We start from the raw sequence: 18,460 nt of genomic DNA on the forward strand, positions 1-18,460 counted from the left end.
GTCATATCCTCGACGTACGGCGTCACGCTCTCGTTCGGCAGATGAATGCGGGATTGGAGCGCCCGTTCGGCTCGTTCACGGCGATCAGCATTGGTGTAGGTCTCTAGCAAGGCACGACGGAACCTGAGCCACGATTTGATGAGCTCTTCTCGGTTCTCGTACCAAGTGCGGGCACCGTCCTCCAAGCTGAAGTAGACGTTCCTCAACTTTGCCGCGTCGGTCCATTCATTTATCTCGGCAACGCGCTCAAACTGGACTAACCAGTCCTCTACATCCTCGAATATATCTCCGAGGAACACTTTCGGCACTCGGAGATTCTGCAGCAGGTACTGAGTTGCCGTTGTGGCCGTACCTTGCATAACGGTCGATAGAGAGGTCGATGTTCCTTCCATATTGGTCCGTGGAGGCGTCGATGTTGCTACGAAGAGATGGTCAAGCTGCGGAGGCAATCCTCGGATTCTCCTACTGGCCCGGTGAACAGGGGTGTCCACTAGTATGGGGCTGGTACTCCTGCTAACAGGAGGGGTTCGTGGCATCGGATGAAGCGTACCCCGCACCTCCACCAGTTTTGTCACGAAAAGACAAAGATGTACCAGGTGTCGGCGAGACACAGTCATACAAGATGGCGTACACAAAAACTCAAGCCGGCGTCCGCAGCCTCGACTACTTCTTCTTCTGCCCCCACCTCTTGCCGAGCGCGCGTTCCAGTCACTTCTTTCTTAGCGCTGGCGCGTGACACCTAGCGGCAATATTAGTGCTGGCAATATTCCTTCCAGGTCACTCATCGAGAATACTGGGTTACCAGGGTGTGGGCAACTTATTTGTATCATTGTTGTAGTGAAAAATGAATTTAGCACGTTCATTTATTCCACAACGTATGCTTTAATCCATTTGTGTTGACGACTTGCCGATTCTATTTAACTCGTGTGGCCTTGCATTCTACGAAAGATTAGTTGAAATTGGCTTGAACGGAGCGTCAACATCAGCACAGAATTGATTTAAGCCACATTTCTTGCGAAGCCCCTCCTTCCTTCTTTCAAGAAATAGATGCGTCATTCCGGTCTCCCATATTGAGGTGCATGAGCAACACTTACCTGTGAATAGAGAGCACTAAATTTTAAGGCAGCATTTTAGGCCCGAAGTTAACCTTTATTCTACGCCTGAGAAAGACATGGTAAATGATAGGCATTGAGGTTACCCAACAATGAGCCCGTTTGGCTACCCTGCACTTGCGAAAGGGAAACGGGGGTGGTGGGGGTGGAAGATTAGGACAACAGAAAATCTACTGTGGATACCACCGACGGAGCAAGAGTTCTCTGCTCTATATCACAGTTAGTCACTCAGTCCTTAAGTACCTTGAACAGAAATGCCAACAAAAAAACAATGAACATTCCTAAAATTCTGTCGCAAACAACGTGGAGTATAGTGACAAGAACTTCCTCAAACTTTTGCAAATGCCTAATTGGAACACGCCTAGATTACGGGGCCAAAAAGTATCAATTGGCTACTTATAGCGCCTCGATGATGCGGATCCTGTCCATCACCTAGGCATCCGGCTGACCCGTTGTAACGGCTCAGAGTGAGACCAAAACATTGGAATCAGCTCGATTACCAAACAGAGCTTTGGTTTCTCGGTACTTGCTTGTAATAAAAGATAATTTCAACTTTTTGTCACAGCTGTAAGTATCTCATACCAATACGTTTTCTTTTTTTAATTTGCAGCTGTTCTGACGACGCCTGGCGCTGCCAGCGGAACGCGCAGCACAGGCCGATCGCCGACCAGACGTACAGCCTCGACGGTACGTAGGCGATGGTCATTCGCCTTTGCAACAAATATAGGAGAGATGCCCTACGTCCACCGTGGCAGTGGTGCATTTATTGCGCATGAAGACGCGCTTCACTAACACCGCCAAGTCTGTTTCCGCAGGAGGCGCCTTACCACTCTCCTTAGTAATAAATTTGTGCAGATGCGTGCAAATTCATACAGAACCTATGTTTGAATCCATTTATTCTCACATCAGTGAAGTGCAAAGGCACGCTCCCAGGAGATCGGGGCAGAAGCCGAGACTGTACATTCTACGCAGTCATCGATTCAGTAGCAATTGAAATCGGCGCTTCACCATTAATCTCAAGTTTTATTTGTCAAGCAGACTCTGTGTGTTCGTCGTGCTGGCACCATAATTTTTCTCTTAAACCCGTTGAACTTTGTTGAGAAAGATATTGCTTAGATACCCACCGTGGTTGCTTAGTGGCTTTGCCATTGCGCGCCTAAGCACAGCGTCAATGGGTAAAGTGGTGGTTGCGGCGGCTGCATTTCGATCGCGGCAAAATACAAAAGTACATTGGGCGCACGTTGACGAGCCCCAAGTGACCAGATTATTCCTAAGATTTCGGCCCATAATATCCCAGAATTGCAGTTTATGTTTTGGCACGAATACAGAGTAAGGTGTGCACTTAGGGCGGTGTTTCAGATGGCCATACCGGAGGAGCAGAACGGTACTACACAGAAGAATCGCTCAAGTTTAGCATGCTACAAACAACCGGCGTATCCCGCTACGGCTGAGTGTGAAAATTACGGCATATGATTTGAGGCTACCCAAGAAAATTTATATTGAAGCTCTAGGTTCTAACAAGCCGAGGAACAACGAAATATACAACTTTGAAAGTTTAATGAAAATGACGCGAAATGGGATTCAAAATTGTGGGCAAGCTAATTAGGCTCTGAGACCATGAATATGCCTAAGCTAACCCAACTCTAGGCTTCTGAAACTAACAACCTCTAACCCTATGCCCATATTAACAAGAACAGTACTCAGCGGCCTCTTATAAGTGTACCACTACCTCGAAATTGTAGCGCTTTGGTATCAAGAAAGACCCCGACATGAAGACGCCACTGCTTCCCAAACTAAATACGTTCTCTTTTTTATAATATGAATAGCACTGTTTGCTTACTTCAAGCATTTTTCGTTCTCCCAGTACCTGTGCAACCTCCTTCACTGATCTGATACTAATGGTGATTTTAACGGTGCTACTCATACAAGTACAAATGTTCGAAAATGAATTCGCCCTAAATATCCCCGTATGTAACAACACTATAGTTCAATAAGTTTCAGAGATGCTAAAACTGAAATCTTTAGTACCGGAGGTTGGCAAGCCGCGTTTATTTAAATTTTCTTTATGGTATGTGAAGATGTGATTAGCGTTCTTACTAGATTCTCCCCTCGCTTTCACATTGTAAATGAACGTGTATTCAGTTTTGCGGTCTGTCCCTACATTGGCTTAATGCTAACTGCCCTATCATCGTTGGCCGTCATGAGGAAGCTTCCACCGTAATTATTGCTACTTAATCTAGCGATTTCCTTTTTTTTAATTTCAATGTGATATTACAAAATTTTATCAAAACTCAAGACTGTTTTATCCGCTCCCTAACCCCAAACTCGGCAGGGCCCAAGCGGTAGACTGGAGGCAGCTACAAACAAAGACCTTCCCCAACACCGTCCATCTCCGGAGTATATATCCGGACATCTACTCAGTTAACTGCTAACTATCCAGCAGGGCTCACGCATCTCTTAGACACATTTTCTGGGAATGTGAGGTTATATGCAAAGAAAAAGCAGTTTCCCCAGATGAAGCTGTGGCGCGATGGACGGCCGCGTTGCGCAGCTTAAACCTCGAAAATCAACTATGGGCCATCCAGCAAGCCCGTGAGGCGGCGAGGAGACAGGATCTCCGGGCCACTTCGGGGTCGGCCTGGGCCCAGGCCACGAATTTGCCAGATTGTTAGTAAAGTTGTTACCATCACCACACAATTTCTGGGAAGGTAAATATGTGTCCCTAGCTAGAACACTTGCATACCTAACTATAGTGTCGCCACTTTAACGTACATTTATGCTCTGTTGCACAGTTAGGTGTCATTGCCTCGCAAATTATCACTTCTTCGTTCCTTTCCAAGCTAGTATAAGCACTGCAACACGACTCTTACATATGCGCATTGACTAATCTTTGAAATGCAAAGCACTTTTTGGTAAAACGTTGCTACTCTGACAGTGTCTGTCTGTCTCTGTCTCTGTATCTGTCTGTCTCTTGTCTCTGTCTGTCTGTCTCTGTTTGTCTCTGTCTGTCTGTCTCTGTTTGTCTGTGTCTGTCTGTCTCTGTCTCTCTGTGTAAACGCCTTGAAGGTCTCATGATCGTTTCATCAACTAAAATACGCATAGTATGAAAGGGTGTATGACGAACATAAATAATCGGTTGTGATATGAATATCATGGCATGCGTCTAACTTAGGTCATCACACAGCCGCCTACGTCTTAGTGCTCTCATGGTCGTTTCGTTAACTTGGTAGGCACGAATTTGGCATAATATGACTAGAACGTATCAGCAACATCAATGATAGGGCATAATTTAGATATCATGACACGAGTATCATGTAGGTCATGAAGCTGCCTCCTACATCTTGGCGCTCTCATGGTCGTTTCGTTCACTTGGTATCTCGAATAATATGTATAGTATGTCAACACTGTATCACGAACAGAAATGACAGGTCATAACAGGAGATTTATGATTTGCGTGTCATGTACGTCTTGAAACAGCCGCCTACGTCTCGGTATGTACCAAAATTGGTATTGTATAAGAGTGCATGACGAACATAAAAACTCGCTGCCCTTCCAATCTGTGAAGGATGACCAAGGAGGCTGTGTATGTGGGTCTCTTAATGGCGAACTGCACCGCTGCAGCGGGTTGACCCGGCATTGCACTATCTTCGGGATCGGCCCACGTATGGAGAGTCCTTAACGCCTGCTTAAACACCCCTGCGGGTCTCCGGGATTTTCTGTTTCCATGCGGACACGATCCTAGGGGAACTAGAGCTAAACAGCTCTCCTGTAATTGATTGGTCATGTCATGAGTGAAATTCGTGACATGTGTGTCATATAGGTCATCAAACATCTGCCTACATCTCAGTGCTCTCACAGTCGCTTCATCAACTTTGTAGGCTACGCGCACACTGCTTCGCATAGCATCGACTCCCACAGGCCGTGGGATCTGCCAGATTTTAATGTTGTCGTATAGTCTATCGATGGCCTACACAGGGATGTATGGAATGAGAGCCGCTTGAAGCATGAAATACACGTAGCCCCGCAGGGGTGTTTGCATCAGCAGGCGTTTGGTGTGTTGCGACACCGCGTACCCGATCAACTAGGCTTGGCCCCTCCCGCCTTCTCCTTTCCTCTCTCATCTTTTTCTACACGCCCACACGCGCAAACACGCACACGCGCGCACATGCGCGCACACGCACAAACGCACGCACACATACACGCACACGATACACGCATCTCCAGTTCTTGGCAACCTTCTGGAGACGTTGAGCAAAACTCCGGAGCAGTTATCCAGGAAATCAAGACGAGATTGGGAGGTGAATGGGGCGAGAACAAAACGAATGGGCATCGTTGGGAGATCAAAACGAGATCATCCGAGGAACCAGCCAAAATTAAGAAAATGCAGTCCCCTGCCTTCAACTCGCTTTACAGGACCGCAAAACATAGGCTAGTTACTGCGCGAAGAAGTTAAAGATATTTTTCTTCCGATTCCAACGGTAGCGAGCAGGAAGGGTCCCAGGTGAAAGGAGTACACATGTCAGTCTCGAACCACTGGGCACTATGGGAGGTCGCGCTTCTCAGCCACGACCTCGCCGATCAACTTTGGGGCGTCCGGAACGCCGAGGATACCACCCGTGTCAAACGCCCCAGGCCGTCACCTAGATTGGGGTGGTTCTAGCTCCACTCCGCAAAATTCGCCAAACGTCTTAGTTTTCAATCACTCACTCCTATTTCTTACTCTTGCCTGCTTACAACATCACTCAAGCTGCAATCTCTTGTACGCTGAAGTTTACTTGGTCAGTTCGAATAGCGACGTTGAAAACAGAAATACAGCACCCCATACAATTAACTCACTTTCGGCGCTGAGATGTGGTTGCCGGTGTTTTCAAAGGCAGAGGCACGGGAGTCACGCGGCGCGGATTTGGCGCCGCCTCCAAAAGATGGCGCGCCGCTGCGTGGCCAGGCCGGCAGCGTCGGGCGAGCCGCGCATGGTTATGAGGGCTAAAATGGTTGTGAGTAAACGTCGTAACTACTTCAACCAGTCTTCCTTTCTGTAAGCCATTTCGTACTTGCATATACTCGAGATTCCAGTAGCATGGGCAATTTTTTTTTCGTAATGAGCTCATAAAAATGCATCCTTAAGAACTTCATCTAGGGGAGTCCTCAAATGTGATACGGATACCGGCTTCTGATATGCAAGTACGTCGCTGACAGACGCATGTATGAATCATAGCAGGTCAACAAATTCTGCCGAGGATGCACAGGTTTTTGTAGTCATCATCATCATCATCAGCCTAGTTACGCCCACTGCAGGGCAAAGGCCTCTCCCATACTTCTCCAACTACCCCCGTCATGTACTAATTGGGGCCATGTTGTCCCTGCAAACGCCTTAATGTCATCCGCCCACCTAACTTTCTGCCGCCCCCTACTACGCTTCCCTTCCCTTGGAATCCAGTCCGTAACCCTTAATGACCATCGGTTATCTTCCCTCCTCATTACATGTCGGGCCCATGCCCATTTCTTTTTCTTGATTTCAACTAAGATGTCATTTACCCGCGTTTGCTCCCCCACCCAAACTGCTCTTTTCTTATCCCTTAACGTTACACCTATCATTCTTCTTTCCATGGCTCGTTGCGTCGTCCTCAATTTCAGCAGAACCCTTTTCGTAAGCCTCCAGGTTTCTGCCCCGTAGGTGAGTACTAGTAAGACACAGCTGTTATACACTTTCCTCTTGAGGGATAGTGGCAAACTGCTGTTCATGATTTGAGAATGCCTGCCAAACGCACCCCAGCCCATTCATATTCTTCTGGTTATTTCAGTCTCATGATCCGGATCCGTGGTCACTACCTGCCCTAAGTAGATGTATTCCCTTACCACTTCCAGTGCCTCGCTACCTATCGTAAACTGCTGTTCTCTTCCGAGACTGTTAAACATTGCTTTAGTTTTCTGTAGATTAATTTTCAGACCCACCCTTCTGCTTTGCCTCTCCAGGTCAGTGAGCATGCATTGTAATTGGTCTCCTGAGTTACTAAGGAAGGCAATATCATCAGCGAATCGCAAGTTGCTAAGGTATTCTCCATCAACTTTTATCCCCAATTCTTCCCACTCCAGGTCTCTGAATACCTCCTGTAAACACGCTGTGAATAGCATTGGAGATATCGTATCTCCCTGTCTGACGCCTTTCTTTATTGGGATTTTGTTGCTTTCTTTGTGGAGGATTGCGGTGGCTGTGGAACCGCTATAGATAGCTTCCAGTATCTTTACATATGGCTCATCTACACCCTGATTCCGTAGTGCCTCCATGACTGCTGAGGTTTCGACTCAATCAAATGCTTTTTCGTAATCATTGAAGGCTATATATAAGGGTTGGTTATATTCCGCACATTTCTCTATCACCTGATTGATAGTGTGAATATGGTCTATTGTTGAGTAGCCTTTACGGAATCCTGCCTGGTCCTTTGGTTGACAGAACTCTAAGGTATTCCTGATTCTATTTGCGATTACCTTAGTAAATACTTTGTAGGCAATGGACAGTAAGTTGATCGGTCTATAATTTTTCAAGTCTTTGGCGTCCCCTTTCTTATGGATTAGGATTATGTTAGCGTTCTTCCAAGATTCCGGTACGTTCGAGGTCATGAGGCATTGTGTATATAGGGCGGCCAACCTTTCTAGGACAGTGTTCCCACCATCCTTCAACAAATCTGCTGTTACTTGATCCTCCCCAGCTGCCTTCCCCCTTTGCATAGCTCCCAAGGCGTTCTTTACCTCTTCCGGTGTTATTGTGGGATTTCAAGTTCCTCTAGACTATTCTCTCTCACCTTATCGTCGTGGGTGTTACATGTACTGTATAAATCTCTATAAAACTCTTCAGCCACTTGAACTATCTCATCCATATTAATAACAATATTGCCGGCTTTGTCTCGTAACGCACACATCTGATTCTTGCCTATTCCTAGTTTCTTCGTTACTGCTTTTAGGCTTCCTCCATTCCTGAGAGCCTGTTCAATTCTATTCATATTATAGTTCCTTATGTCCGCTGTCTTACGCTTGTTAAATAACTTAGAAAGTTCTGCCAGTTCTATTCTAGCTGTAGGGTTAGAGGCTTTCATACATTGGCGTTTGTTGATCAGATCTTTCGTCTCCTGCGATAGCTTACGGGTTTCCTGTTTAACGGCGTTACCACCGACTCCTATTGCGCACTCCTTAATGATGCCCATAAGATTGTCGTTCATTGCTTCAACACTATGGTCCTCTTCCTGGGTTAAAGCCGAATACCTGTTCTGTAGCTTGATCCGGAATTCTTCTAGTTTCCCTCTTACCACTAACTCATTGATTGGTTTCTCATGTACCTGTTTCTTCCGTTCCCTCCTCAAGTCAAGGCTAATTCGAGTTCTTACCATCCTATGGTAACTGGAGCGCACCTTGCCGAGCACGTCTACATCTTGTGTGATGCCAGGGTTCGCGCAGAGTATAAAGTCGATTTCATTTCTAGTCTCACCATTCGGGCTCCTCCACGTCCACTTTCGGCTAACCCGCTTGCGGAAAAAGGTATTCATTATGCGCATATTATTCTGTTCTGCAAACTCTACTAATAACTCTCCTCTGCTATTCCTAGAGCCTATGCCATATTCCCCCACTGACTTGTCTCCGGCCTGCTTCTTGCCTACCCTGGCATTGAAATCGCCCATCAGTATACTGTATTTTGTTTTGACTTTAGCCATCGCCGATTCCACGTCTTCATAGAAGCTTTCGACTTCCTGGTCATCATGACTAGATGTAGGGGCGTAGACCTGTACAACCTTCATTTTGTACCTCTTATTAAGTTTCACAACAAGACATGCCACCCTCTCGTTAATGCTATAGAATTCCTGTATGTTACCAGCTTTGTTCTTATTAATCAGGAATCCGACTCCTAGTTCTCGTCTCTCTGCTAAGCCCCGGTAGCACAGGACGTGCCCGCTTTTTAGCACTGTACATGCTTCTTTTGGCCTCCTAACTTCACTGAGCCCTATTATATCCCATTTACTGCCCTCTAGTTCCTCCAAAAGCACTGCTAGACTCGCCTCAATAGATAACGCTCTAGCGTTAAACGTTGCCAGGTTCATATTCCAATGGCGGCCTGGCTGAAATACATCCTTTCATTTTTTCTTTCTCTTCGTCTACAACGGGCTATGTCTGCTGCTCGTAATAGATGAAAAAGAGCAAGAACATTGTGAAGCATCTGATGCGCATATTATTTGATGATGCAGCAAATATATTGGGTCAAGGTTTCCGCGCTGAAGAAACGGAAATGTTCATTTTCGCTTCGAACAATATCTTGTTCTGCCCGAGGTATGTAATGGAGCGTAATAATGTTCCGAAGAGACCAACATTGCAGAATCTTGCGTGGTCGGCTCTCTTATGGCCACGAAGTCTTAGCATGCATTCAATACCGAGTTTCATAAAGAAAATTGCACCGCATATGCAAGCATTGCAATAGGATTCTTCTGCCACTAAGGGGTTTTTGCTCGACGATAAAGAAGTCATTTCTTATGAATTGGCCTTGCAGAGCTGGGAATTAAGAGGAAGCTTTAGCTCGGGCCCAACTCCGACGCGGCCTATTCAAATACATGTAAAACGCAAAAACGTTTTTATGAGATAACCCCTAGACCGATCTTGAAGTTTGTTGTATTTGAAAGAGAAAGTTAAATTCTAGAGACTGTTGGAAGCGGAATATCGATTTAGGGCTTGAATGTGCTTAAAACGATTTTCAAATATTTCACCGTTTGAAAAAAATAGAAGCACGAAGTTTACAAATTCATAGCTCTGCATCAAGAACTGATATCGCGGTTCTGTAAACGGCATCCATTAGATCACTTAAAGCGGACAAATTCAATGTCATTTTACATCTTACGTGAACTTGTTACGTTAGTTACAAGGGTTTTGCAAACGTTGTATTTCCCTGTGATTAATTTTTTTTATATTCATGTGTAACATATACATTTCGTCCGCTTTAGATGTGCTACTAGATGCAATTCACAGAATTGTATTATCATTTTTAGTGGTTGAGTTAGTTGTAAACGTGATAGTTTCGTTCTTTGAAAATTTTCGATTTTTGTCAATTTTTAATAAAAGATTGACGACCTAACTCAAAAATTCAAAACCAACAGTCACTAGATATTAAGTTTGTCTTTTAAATGCAACAAACCTCGTCAAATTTGGTGCAGTGGTTGCCCAGAAAAACGAATTCTCCTTTTACATGTATTTAGATAGGAGCACTCGAGCTAAAGCTTCCTCTTAACACTATTTATGTTCTTTGATAACATACAGGTGCCTATTCCAGCGGTAGCCCTAGTCACCTGCACCTGGGGCCCATAAGCAGCATCGATCACAAAAAGCCCAGCACAAGCCACGCTGGAATGGTGGAGGCCTCAGCAAGTTTACAATACGGAGCCAGGTAAGGCGACATTAAGAAACGTTTCATTGCTAAACAGCTCGGAGACTAAAGGGAATGCTTACCGGAGGTCAACTGTGCCTGCCCCCTCTAAATGTTCAAGGGGAGCGCTAGCTCTGATGTCTGAAACGGGAACTGCATCAGCAGTTTTGCGCATTCGGCAGGCGGAGCTGGCGTTAACATACTTCCTTGTTGCAAGAGAACGACTCGACACGGACAGAGCAGAAAGCATAGGGTTTCCTACAGAATACTTGACAGTACTCGGACACATCAATCGTTGAGACATCATCGGAATGATGGGAAGTACATAGATTTGTCTTATTATTCACACGTTGTTGCGGAGCCGTTTATTAAGCTTTGTCTGCCTTCATTATCGTAAATTTCAGAGCAATCTATGCACTTAGAAGTGAGGAAGACGGTGCAAATACGTACAATCGGTACTAATGGAAACGACTGAGCTTGTCGAGGTGGCCAAATCCAAATGCGCCAAGCGTCTCAAGGCACTGGCTTGCCCGAAATAATTATATAAAAGCGTTTAACATTGCTTGTCGATACATGCGTCCGTGGCGTAATAGTTTCAATATTGGACCCATGTGCTTAGAGGTCCTGTGTTCGAATCCTGCCGTCGGACAATTTTAATATTTATTCATTACGCAGGACAATGTCGAAAATAACTAGTTTACAAAGTCACTATGCCGTTTGAAGCCTGAAGGGGGAAGTTAAGGATAATTCATGTACCTCCCAGAATTCCCATGCTCCCGTAGAAACTAGCGCCAGAGTTATTATTTACTGGTTATTGTATGAAACTATGTCATTAAGGAGGGGAACAGCAAAGGGCGCAATCATGAAGCCATAACAACTTGGCCGATGTTCCATGCTGTTAACACGCTGCAATATGCGGCACAGTTGAAGGCTCGTTGACTGTTTACTAACTCCAGCTTATGGAATACATATTGATAGTGACGAGCATGATGTTAATTTAAATCAACGCTCATAAAATGAAACAGTGTATCTAAGTGTACCCAGGGAATGTAGCGTGTGCTCAAAAAAGAAAAAAAACTTGCGCTAGAGCGACAAAACCGGCGGTGGCAGGTTGGCCGGGACGCTTGAGAAATGGCTCTTCTATGTTTCCCTGATAGTTAGATTTGTGTGCGTGTGTCCGCCATGAACAATCACTAAATGACAGGCGTCACTGTTTTGTTGGGCGAGCTTTGAGATCATAGGCCGAACATATTCCACAATGTCTCGACAGTTGCAGGGCACCAATCAATGGTTTACGTTAGGTTCTGGGCTACTTGCTGCTTGCGTGGCTTCCCTTTTTTTAACGTCATTGTGTGCACATTGCGTCAGTTCTTTTACCGTATACAAAGTGTGTTGTTGTGAACTCTCAAAAAAGGCACCTGAATTAAGACGACTCTCGGATATACATAACTCAATCTATACCCTCAGGCCCGCATTCAAGTGTATTCGGTGTATTCATAAGAGTGCCTGCTTAGGCGACTGTTGGCACACCCATTAGTTCGGTATATTGACTTTTTTACCCGAAGACAAATCACAGTATGCGCTTAAGAAAGAGCGCGATCTTGCAGAACAGAAGCTATGCAGGTTCCGGCTATATTACCTAGAAGATACATTGGCGCTGCACTGTTTTGTTGCATGCATTGTAATGCGCGATGGGGTCACTTAGGGCATCGTTCTCGCAGGCCAGTACAGTTTCAATGCGCGCATGGCAAGCGAAGCAAAATGACGGTTAAAATCTTTTCCTAAATCAGTACGTTATGAGCTGCTTTTTCTTTATTGCTACATGCGCAAAAATATTGCTCAATCAGGAGGACATGTGCTTTTATGTCCAAATATGTGAAACCACAGAGTGGCAGAAGGTCCCTCACGTTCGAGAACAGATTTCCGTAAGCATTGCAACAGTTTGTCAGCGTATGCTATGTACTGTAGGTGAGAAAACTTTATCGAAAGACATACTGCTGGTGAACCAAACATTTCACGAATTTTTCATTTGAAGAAATCTATATCAAGGCAGCCATAAACATCTTTCAGGTTATGCAGCGTTCTTGATAACGCCGTGGACCTCTCTAATATCCCGACATTCCATTTGCATCACGATGTCCGACAGAAAACTCGCATACATGGTGTCGCCAGATGTCCTTCTAGGTAATATTGCGAGAAAATTTGATATGGACTATCGAGGCCTACTCGTAATAATCACCAAGACCCTTATGTCCTAAGTGTGACGACACATGTGTAGCCCAGGCCGACTTCTGGAAGTCCCGTGAACATCTGCAAGTAGGTGGGTGACCAAGAGGCGGCGAACAGAGAAATTCTTGTTAGACACTGGCTTCCCGCTCATGCATTGTTGTAGGTGGACTGATCAGTGCTTCGGAAATCACTTGTAATAGGGAGTGGCGTCAAGGAACGTTCACTTTGGGACAAGCACCTGTAGCCTTCTTTGCAAGTTCTGCCCATAAAGGCATCGCTGTGATCACCAGTATTTGTGGTCGTTAGGTAAGGTATTAGGCGTGTTTTCGCTCAAATGTAACGTTAAGTGTTTCATTAATGAGTAAGTCGTTATTCAAATATACAATGTCTGTAATACCATGATACTGACTTTGTTTATTGATCTTATACCTTGGTATTGATGTAATAGCTTGGCCCTTTGTCTTGCCAAATAACTTTTTTGTTCAAATCGATCTCGTAGCTGGCAGTATATTGTATCAGATCAAGGTATGTGTGTAGCTTATAGTCGCAGGGCGCAAACGTTTCAAGGAGGGGACTTGTGCTCATGAGTTGCATCAACTTGCCAAAATGTTGGCCTCGGAAACAACCTTTGTTACGTCACTGTTAATCACCTCAGGCCTTACTGTTCGTTTGTTTTCTGTTCTAGAAATCCTCCGACCACGTGGGTTCACCAAAGCAACACGCAGTACTACACGACTGCACGCACATCCACCATCCAGGGTACGTGTGGGAAGGTTTTTAGACGTTGGTCTTCCACGCCTCGTCTTGCTGGCGATTAAGGAAGCTGATGTTTGGTATCGCACACGATACATTTAAACAACATCCCCACTTTCTCTCAGGAGCGCGGTTCTACGCATGCAAATCTGAGTAGAATATTCTAAATTCAACAGCCGTTCCATGAAATTAGGTTGCCCTGTGACAAGATCGAACAGACTATTCGCTACGTTGATCAAGCTGCACACACGTGTACGATTCTGTTCTAAGCACTAGGATAGTTTGTAGATTATACTTGAGCAATTCCTGATGCCCATTTACCGGACTTATGGTAGCTATATGTGCATTTATAATGTTTAGCGTTCCCAATTAAAGAGGCGGAATGCAACATGCGCTATAAGACGCTACCTGGCCATGTAAGATAGATTTCTCGCAGCTACGAGACAGGTTGTCTCGGTTTGCTGTTCAACATATGTCCACGTTGCGACGAATGAAGTCGGTGGTGACGCTTCTCAAGCCTTGCATTAGTAGCAATGCTTGTTTTTGGAGCTCTTTATTAAACTGCATAATCGCATGATAAGTTCAGCTCGGCTGCGCATCTAGTTGTTACCTTAGACTTGATGAAAAAAAATCCTACAAAATAGTCGTAATAATTGGATGGAATGTAGAAACGCCAGACGCAGACGAAGACAACTGTGCATTATTGTATCACAATTTCGACAATTCCTTATACAGATAAAAAAGGCTTTAAAAACCTGAGGCTATGCTTGATCCCTCTTCGACGTGGCTACGTGTCCGAATCTAATCTCAATTTCTTGAAGGAATGAATTGTTGTTCACACGCGTACACCATAGATGTACGGGAAAGCTATGCGGGTTTCTGCGTATGAAAGCTTTACAGTTTACAAAAGAAATTTGTTTTTTAACAACATGTCGGATGAGGACAAATCTTTCTTGGCCTGGCGGATGACAATTTTCTCTTTCATGAACGTTTCCTTGCATTTCGAGATAAACACATAGGCAAAAGATGGAGAGCTTATGTTTGGGTTCACCTAAGCCAAAGCTGTTGATCTGACAAAAGGCTTTCCCATTTAGTGAGATAAACTAAAGATAAGCAGCCAATACGAGTGCAATAAATTACTATGGAACCATGCGGTTTTCTTGTGGTTAAATTTTTCAATAACAGCAGAACACTAGTATGTAGCCATTGGTCTATACATGCACGTTCAATCTTATTGTGTGATAAGTCAAAGCGATGGTTAACGCCTAGTAGCCTATCGCGGAGATAATGCATTATCGAAACACCAGAAGCTAGCAAACCAAAATCAGGCTTTGTAAGATCAACCATGCTCTAGTCTAGGCATCAAAGTCCAAGGAATAAAACAACGAATAACTCCCCATGCGCATACTTGTCTTTTTCGTAGCGCCACGTTGGGCCTTCCAGCTTTTGTTGCTTGCATCTAGCGAAGCATTCCAGACGGAAGCACCGCTGTTGGGATTCATTAGCATCACGACTCTTACGAAAACTTATTGGTCCCCTCGCGTTCCTAGCAGGGAATGTGACAGTGTGGATCCAACACCTCTCATTTCAGGGTATGCACACAACAGAGACACCGGAAGCACCAGTTTCACACTTCCAGTCTACAGCAGCAGCGGCGGTGGCAAATACGCAGTGGCCAGTACAAGCAACGCGGGCACGGAGGAAGCATCGGGCATTCTGGGAAATGATGCTAGGTGAGCCAAACTTCTGTAGGAATTCCTTTCAATAGAGCAACTAATTTAGACGTCTTGGAACGCCGTATATTGCACAGTTATGCTTGAATTGACGAACTTGTGCGATGGATTGAAGTTCTGATGCCTGAAGCTCCAAGTATCAGCTGTTCTTTTCACAATATGGTGCTGGCTTTAACGGGAAGCTTTATATGGGTATCTGCTACCTAGGGCGTAAATGCGAGGGAATGAATCGTCTTGCTCCGCAACCACCGCAACAACACTGGTAAACCTTGTGTCGTATTAAAACATAATACTGAAATTAAAGGAATTTCATTTTCGATTTGTTAAGAAAATTGAAACGCAAGTATGGAAATTAGAGCTTTATTAAGCTTTAAAAATGTAATGATGATTTAAACTGCCCTAATATCACATCTAAAGTACCCAAAATTGATGTATTACACAGCACTCAAAAATAAACTATTTTATGAGTAGAAACTTTGGAAATGCTCGCATAAATGCCAACTATTTTACGCGTCTATTTTAGGATTGGTGATTTCATTATTTTTTCAAGCTGGAAGCCAAAACCAAAATTTTGATTCAGGCAATTCTTGGAATTTAACTGCGTCAATCAAATGCAATATGTTTCAACGGAATTCACACGGAATAAAGAACATTGTTTCTTTGCTTGACGGGTTTTCATTATTCATTTGCCCACGAAGTTCTAACCTAATCAGGACATAAGCCAGTCTAGAGGCCGGCAAAGCAGACATGATTTACGATGTAAACCCGAAGTGTTGAGCAGCACCATAAAATTCATTAGCCATGTGAACAACAATAGCAATAAATATAGGTGTAGAAAAAGTCCATTCCCCACACAATAGCAGACAATGTTCACCTAAAGCTTAGCGCAGACATTTCAAAAGATCAAAAGACCGTAAAGCATACATGCACAGGGCGCGCGTGAATCCGCGCCCAAGCAACACGCCTGTGCGCCTTAAAGGGAGCTGAAGAGTCTGTCGAATTCAATAAGACGCTCATATACGAATGCGGGAACCTTATAAACCATGTAGGTAAAATTTGGGGGTTTTTTTTCAATTAGGAGCGGCGTAATCGTCGGTTGAAATTGCGCTGTAGCTTCGCCCCCCGTCGAATGCCGCGCGCTGCTGCTGATGCTGACGATGCGAGCGGAGACCGGAAACCGCGGTGTTATGCCGCCAACTCTAGTGTTTCGTTCCTTCGCAGCGTCCGCGACCGTTCCTAACCGCACTTGTTTCTGCGTGCGTGCCATCGTAATCTGCTTCGATCGACCCTGCATTCCTTTGTTGGTGCGTCTGCGTGTGTGTAGAGTGGTAGTCAACGTTCGTGGTAGTCAACGTTCGTGGTAGTCAACGTTCGTGGTAGTCAACGTTCGTGGTAGTCAACGTTCGTGGTAGTCAACGTGCGCGGTAGTCAACGTGCGCGGTAGTCAACGTGCGCGGTAGTCAACGTGCGCGGTAGTCAACGTGCGCGGTAGTCAACGTGCGCGGCAGTCAACGTGAGTGGTAGTCAACGTGGTAGTCAACAGATGAAGGTCACTACACGTACTGCATGAACCGGGAAGCTTTTCACGCGTTTAAACCGTCTTTGTAGATTGCCGACAGCTTTGGACAGCGCACAAATGCCGACGATCGCATCCCCACTTACGTTCCACGAGGAGGCATGCAGGAACAGAACACTACAGTTGTTTGACTGGAAACGAGCTCACTAGATCGGCGAAAGATCGGCGAGATCACTAGATCGCTTTGCAAAAAACATACTCACCAAAGAGCATTTCCAACACGAGTAGATCCCAAGACTTTGCTTTCGATCGCGTCGAAAACACTGCTCGCACCAGCATCGTTTGCTTCTTCGAGAGGCCGGCTCTTCGCAATCGGCTCGTGCATGTAGGGAGTTACGCCGAACTCCTCAGAAAAACGCAGTCTCTCTAAATTTTCTATTACCGTCTCAGAAAAACGGCACCAAATTACCTGGCACCGCGCTTCATGTGTAGCGGCAGCGGTCGGTTACTAGTTGACGTCACGAGGCGCCCGACCACTCACAGGCGGAAACGAGACGCACAAGCTGGGCGTGTCCCCTGCTGCACTTTTCGTCGAAATAAAATATATTTGCGCTTTCTTTCACTCAATTTCGATACGATATTCGAATTCGGAGGGTTGAAAACCATCATGTACAGATGTTCACTCATTTTTTCTGGAAAACCTTTCAGCTTCCCTTTAAGTATTCTGCAAGCAAACGTCTCCCTTTGAAAGGGTACTGATCCTCACAAGTTCCGCCCCCTTGTCGACACGTTGGCTTCAGCTACAATCTTCACCTACATTTGTTTACCATCGCAGGCCGCACTGTTCATATGCGTATCTTTCTTGCATTTTAGAATTCCTGACGCCACCGGCGCTGAGCCATGGAGTACGCAGTACTACGTGGCTTGTGGCACAACTACAGTCTCCGGTAGGTGTGGGAAGACTTTCAGCCGCTGGTATACAAAGCCTCACCTTGCACGTGACTGGGCAATCTGTCTGCAGTCGTATACGTCACATTTCTAGAGCATCACCGCTGGTTCACGGGTGCGCGGTTCTGCACCTGTCAATCTGTGCTCTACATTCTGCATAGTTTCTAATACAAGAAATGTAACTGTTGCCTCATGAACTTAGGCTCACGGTTGAGATGATCTGATGGGTGAATCGCTGCGGCGATAGCACTACTCGCATCTGTACGGTACTGTGCTCCTGCTGAGGACAGTACTAGTAAGTCAGTTTTTAAGAGAGTAAGCAGAGATTCCCAGTTTGCTATCGTGTCGACGTCGCTAAAAAACAGCAGCAAGGCTCCTTCAGCTTTGCCATTAGAAGAAACGTGTTTTTTCTAGGGGCTGCTTATTGTTGATTGAACTGTTTAACCGCATGATGAATTAAACTGTGCTGTGCTTCTTGTCCTTACCTAGCACTTCCCAGCAGTGCTACAATATAGTGTCAAATATTACCGAAAGTGGACGCGGAGGAGCCCGAGGCAATCTTTTTTCCTCCTCGTCCTATGTACCTTTATATGCTTTATGTGACTTTATTCGAACAAATGAATCAACGAACGAACTTGCATGCTCCCAAGCACTCTGAAATTTGTCTTCCGGGTCCTTAACAACAGCGGAGTGCTGCAACGCTAGAAATCCATGAAGAGCGCTTTGTACAATTGAAGCACGGAACACATCGACGGTCTCCATGTTTTCCATC

The 18,460-nt window shown here is 45.2% G+C and overlaps 1 protein-coding gene across 2 annotated transcripts in view; it reads left to right on the plus strand.

The window, feature by feature from the left end:
- LOC129384659 (uncharacterized) overlaps positions 1-18,460 on the plus strand; it is a 56,049-nt gene that overhangs the window by 18,527 nt on the left and 19,062 nt on the right. For both annotated transcript variants that reach the window (XM_055070259.2, XM_055070260.2), the window contains exons 4-8: positions 1,723-1,799; positions 10,404-10,530; positions 13,424-13,497; positions 15,083-15,224; positions 17,614-17,687. In XM_055070259.2, coding sequence (XP_054926234.1) covers positions 1,723-1,799; positions 10,404-10,530; positions 13,424-13,497; positions 15,083-15,224; positions 17,614-17,687 — 494 coding nt within the window. The remainder of the gene's footprint in view (positions 1-1,722; positions 1,800-10,403; positions 10,531-13,423; positions 13,498-15,082; positions 15,225-17,613; positions 17,688-18,460) is intronic.

The sequence above is a fragment of the Dermacentor andersoni genome, chromosome 5 (assembly GCF_023375885.2).
Source record: "Dermacentor andersoni chromosome 5, qqDerAnde1_hic_scaffold, whole genome shotgun sequence".
Taxonomy (NCBI): Eukaryota; Metazoa; Arthropoda; class Arachnida; order Ixodida; family Ixodidae; genus Dermacentor; species Dermacentor andersoni.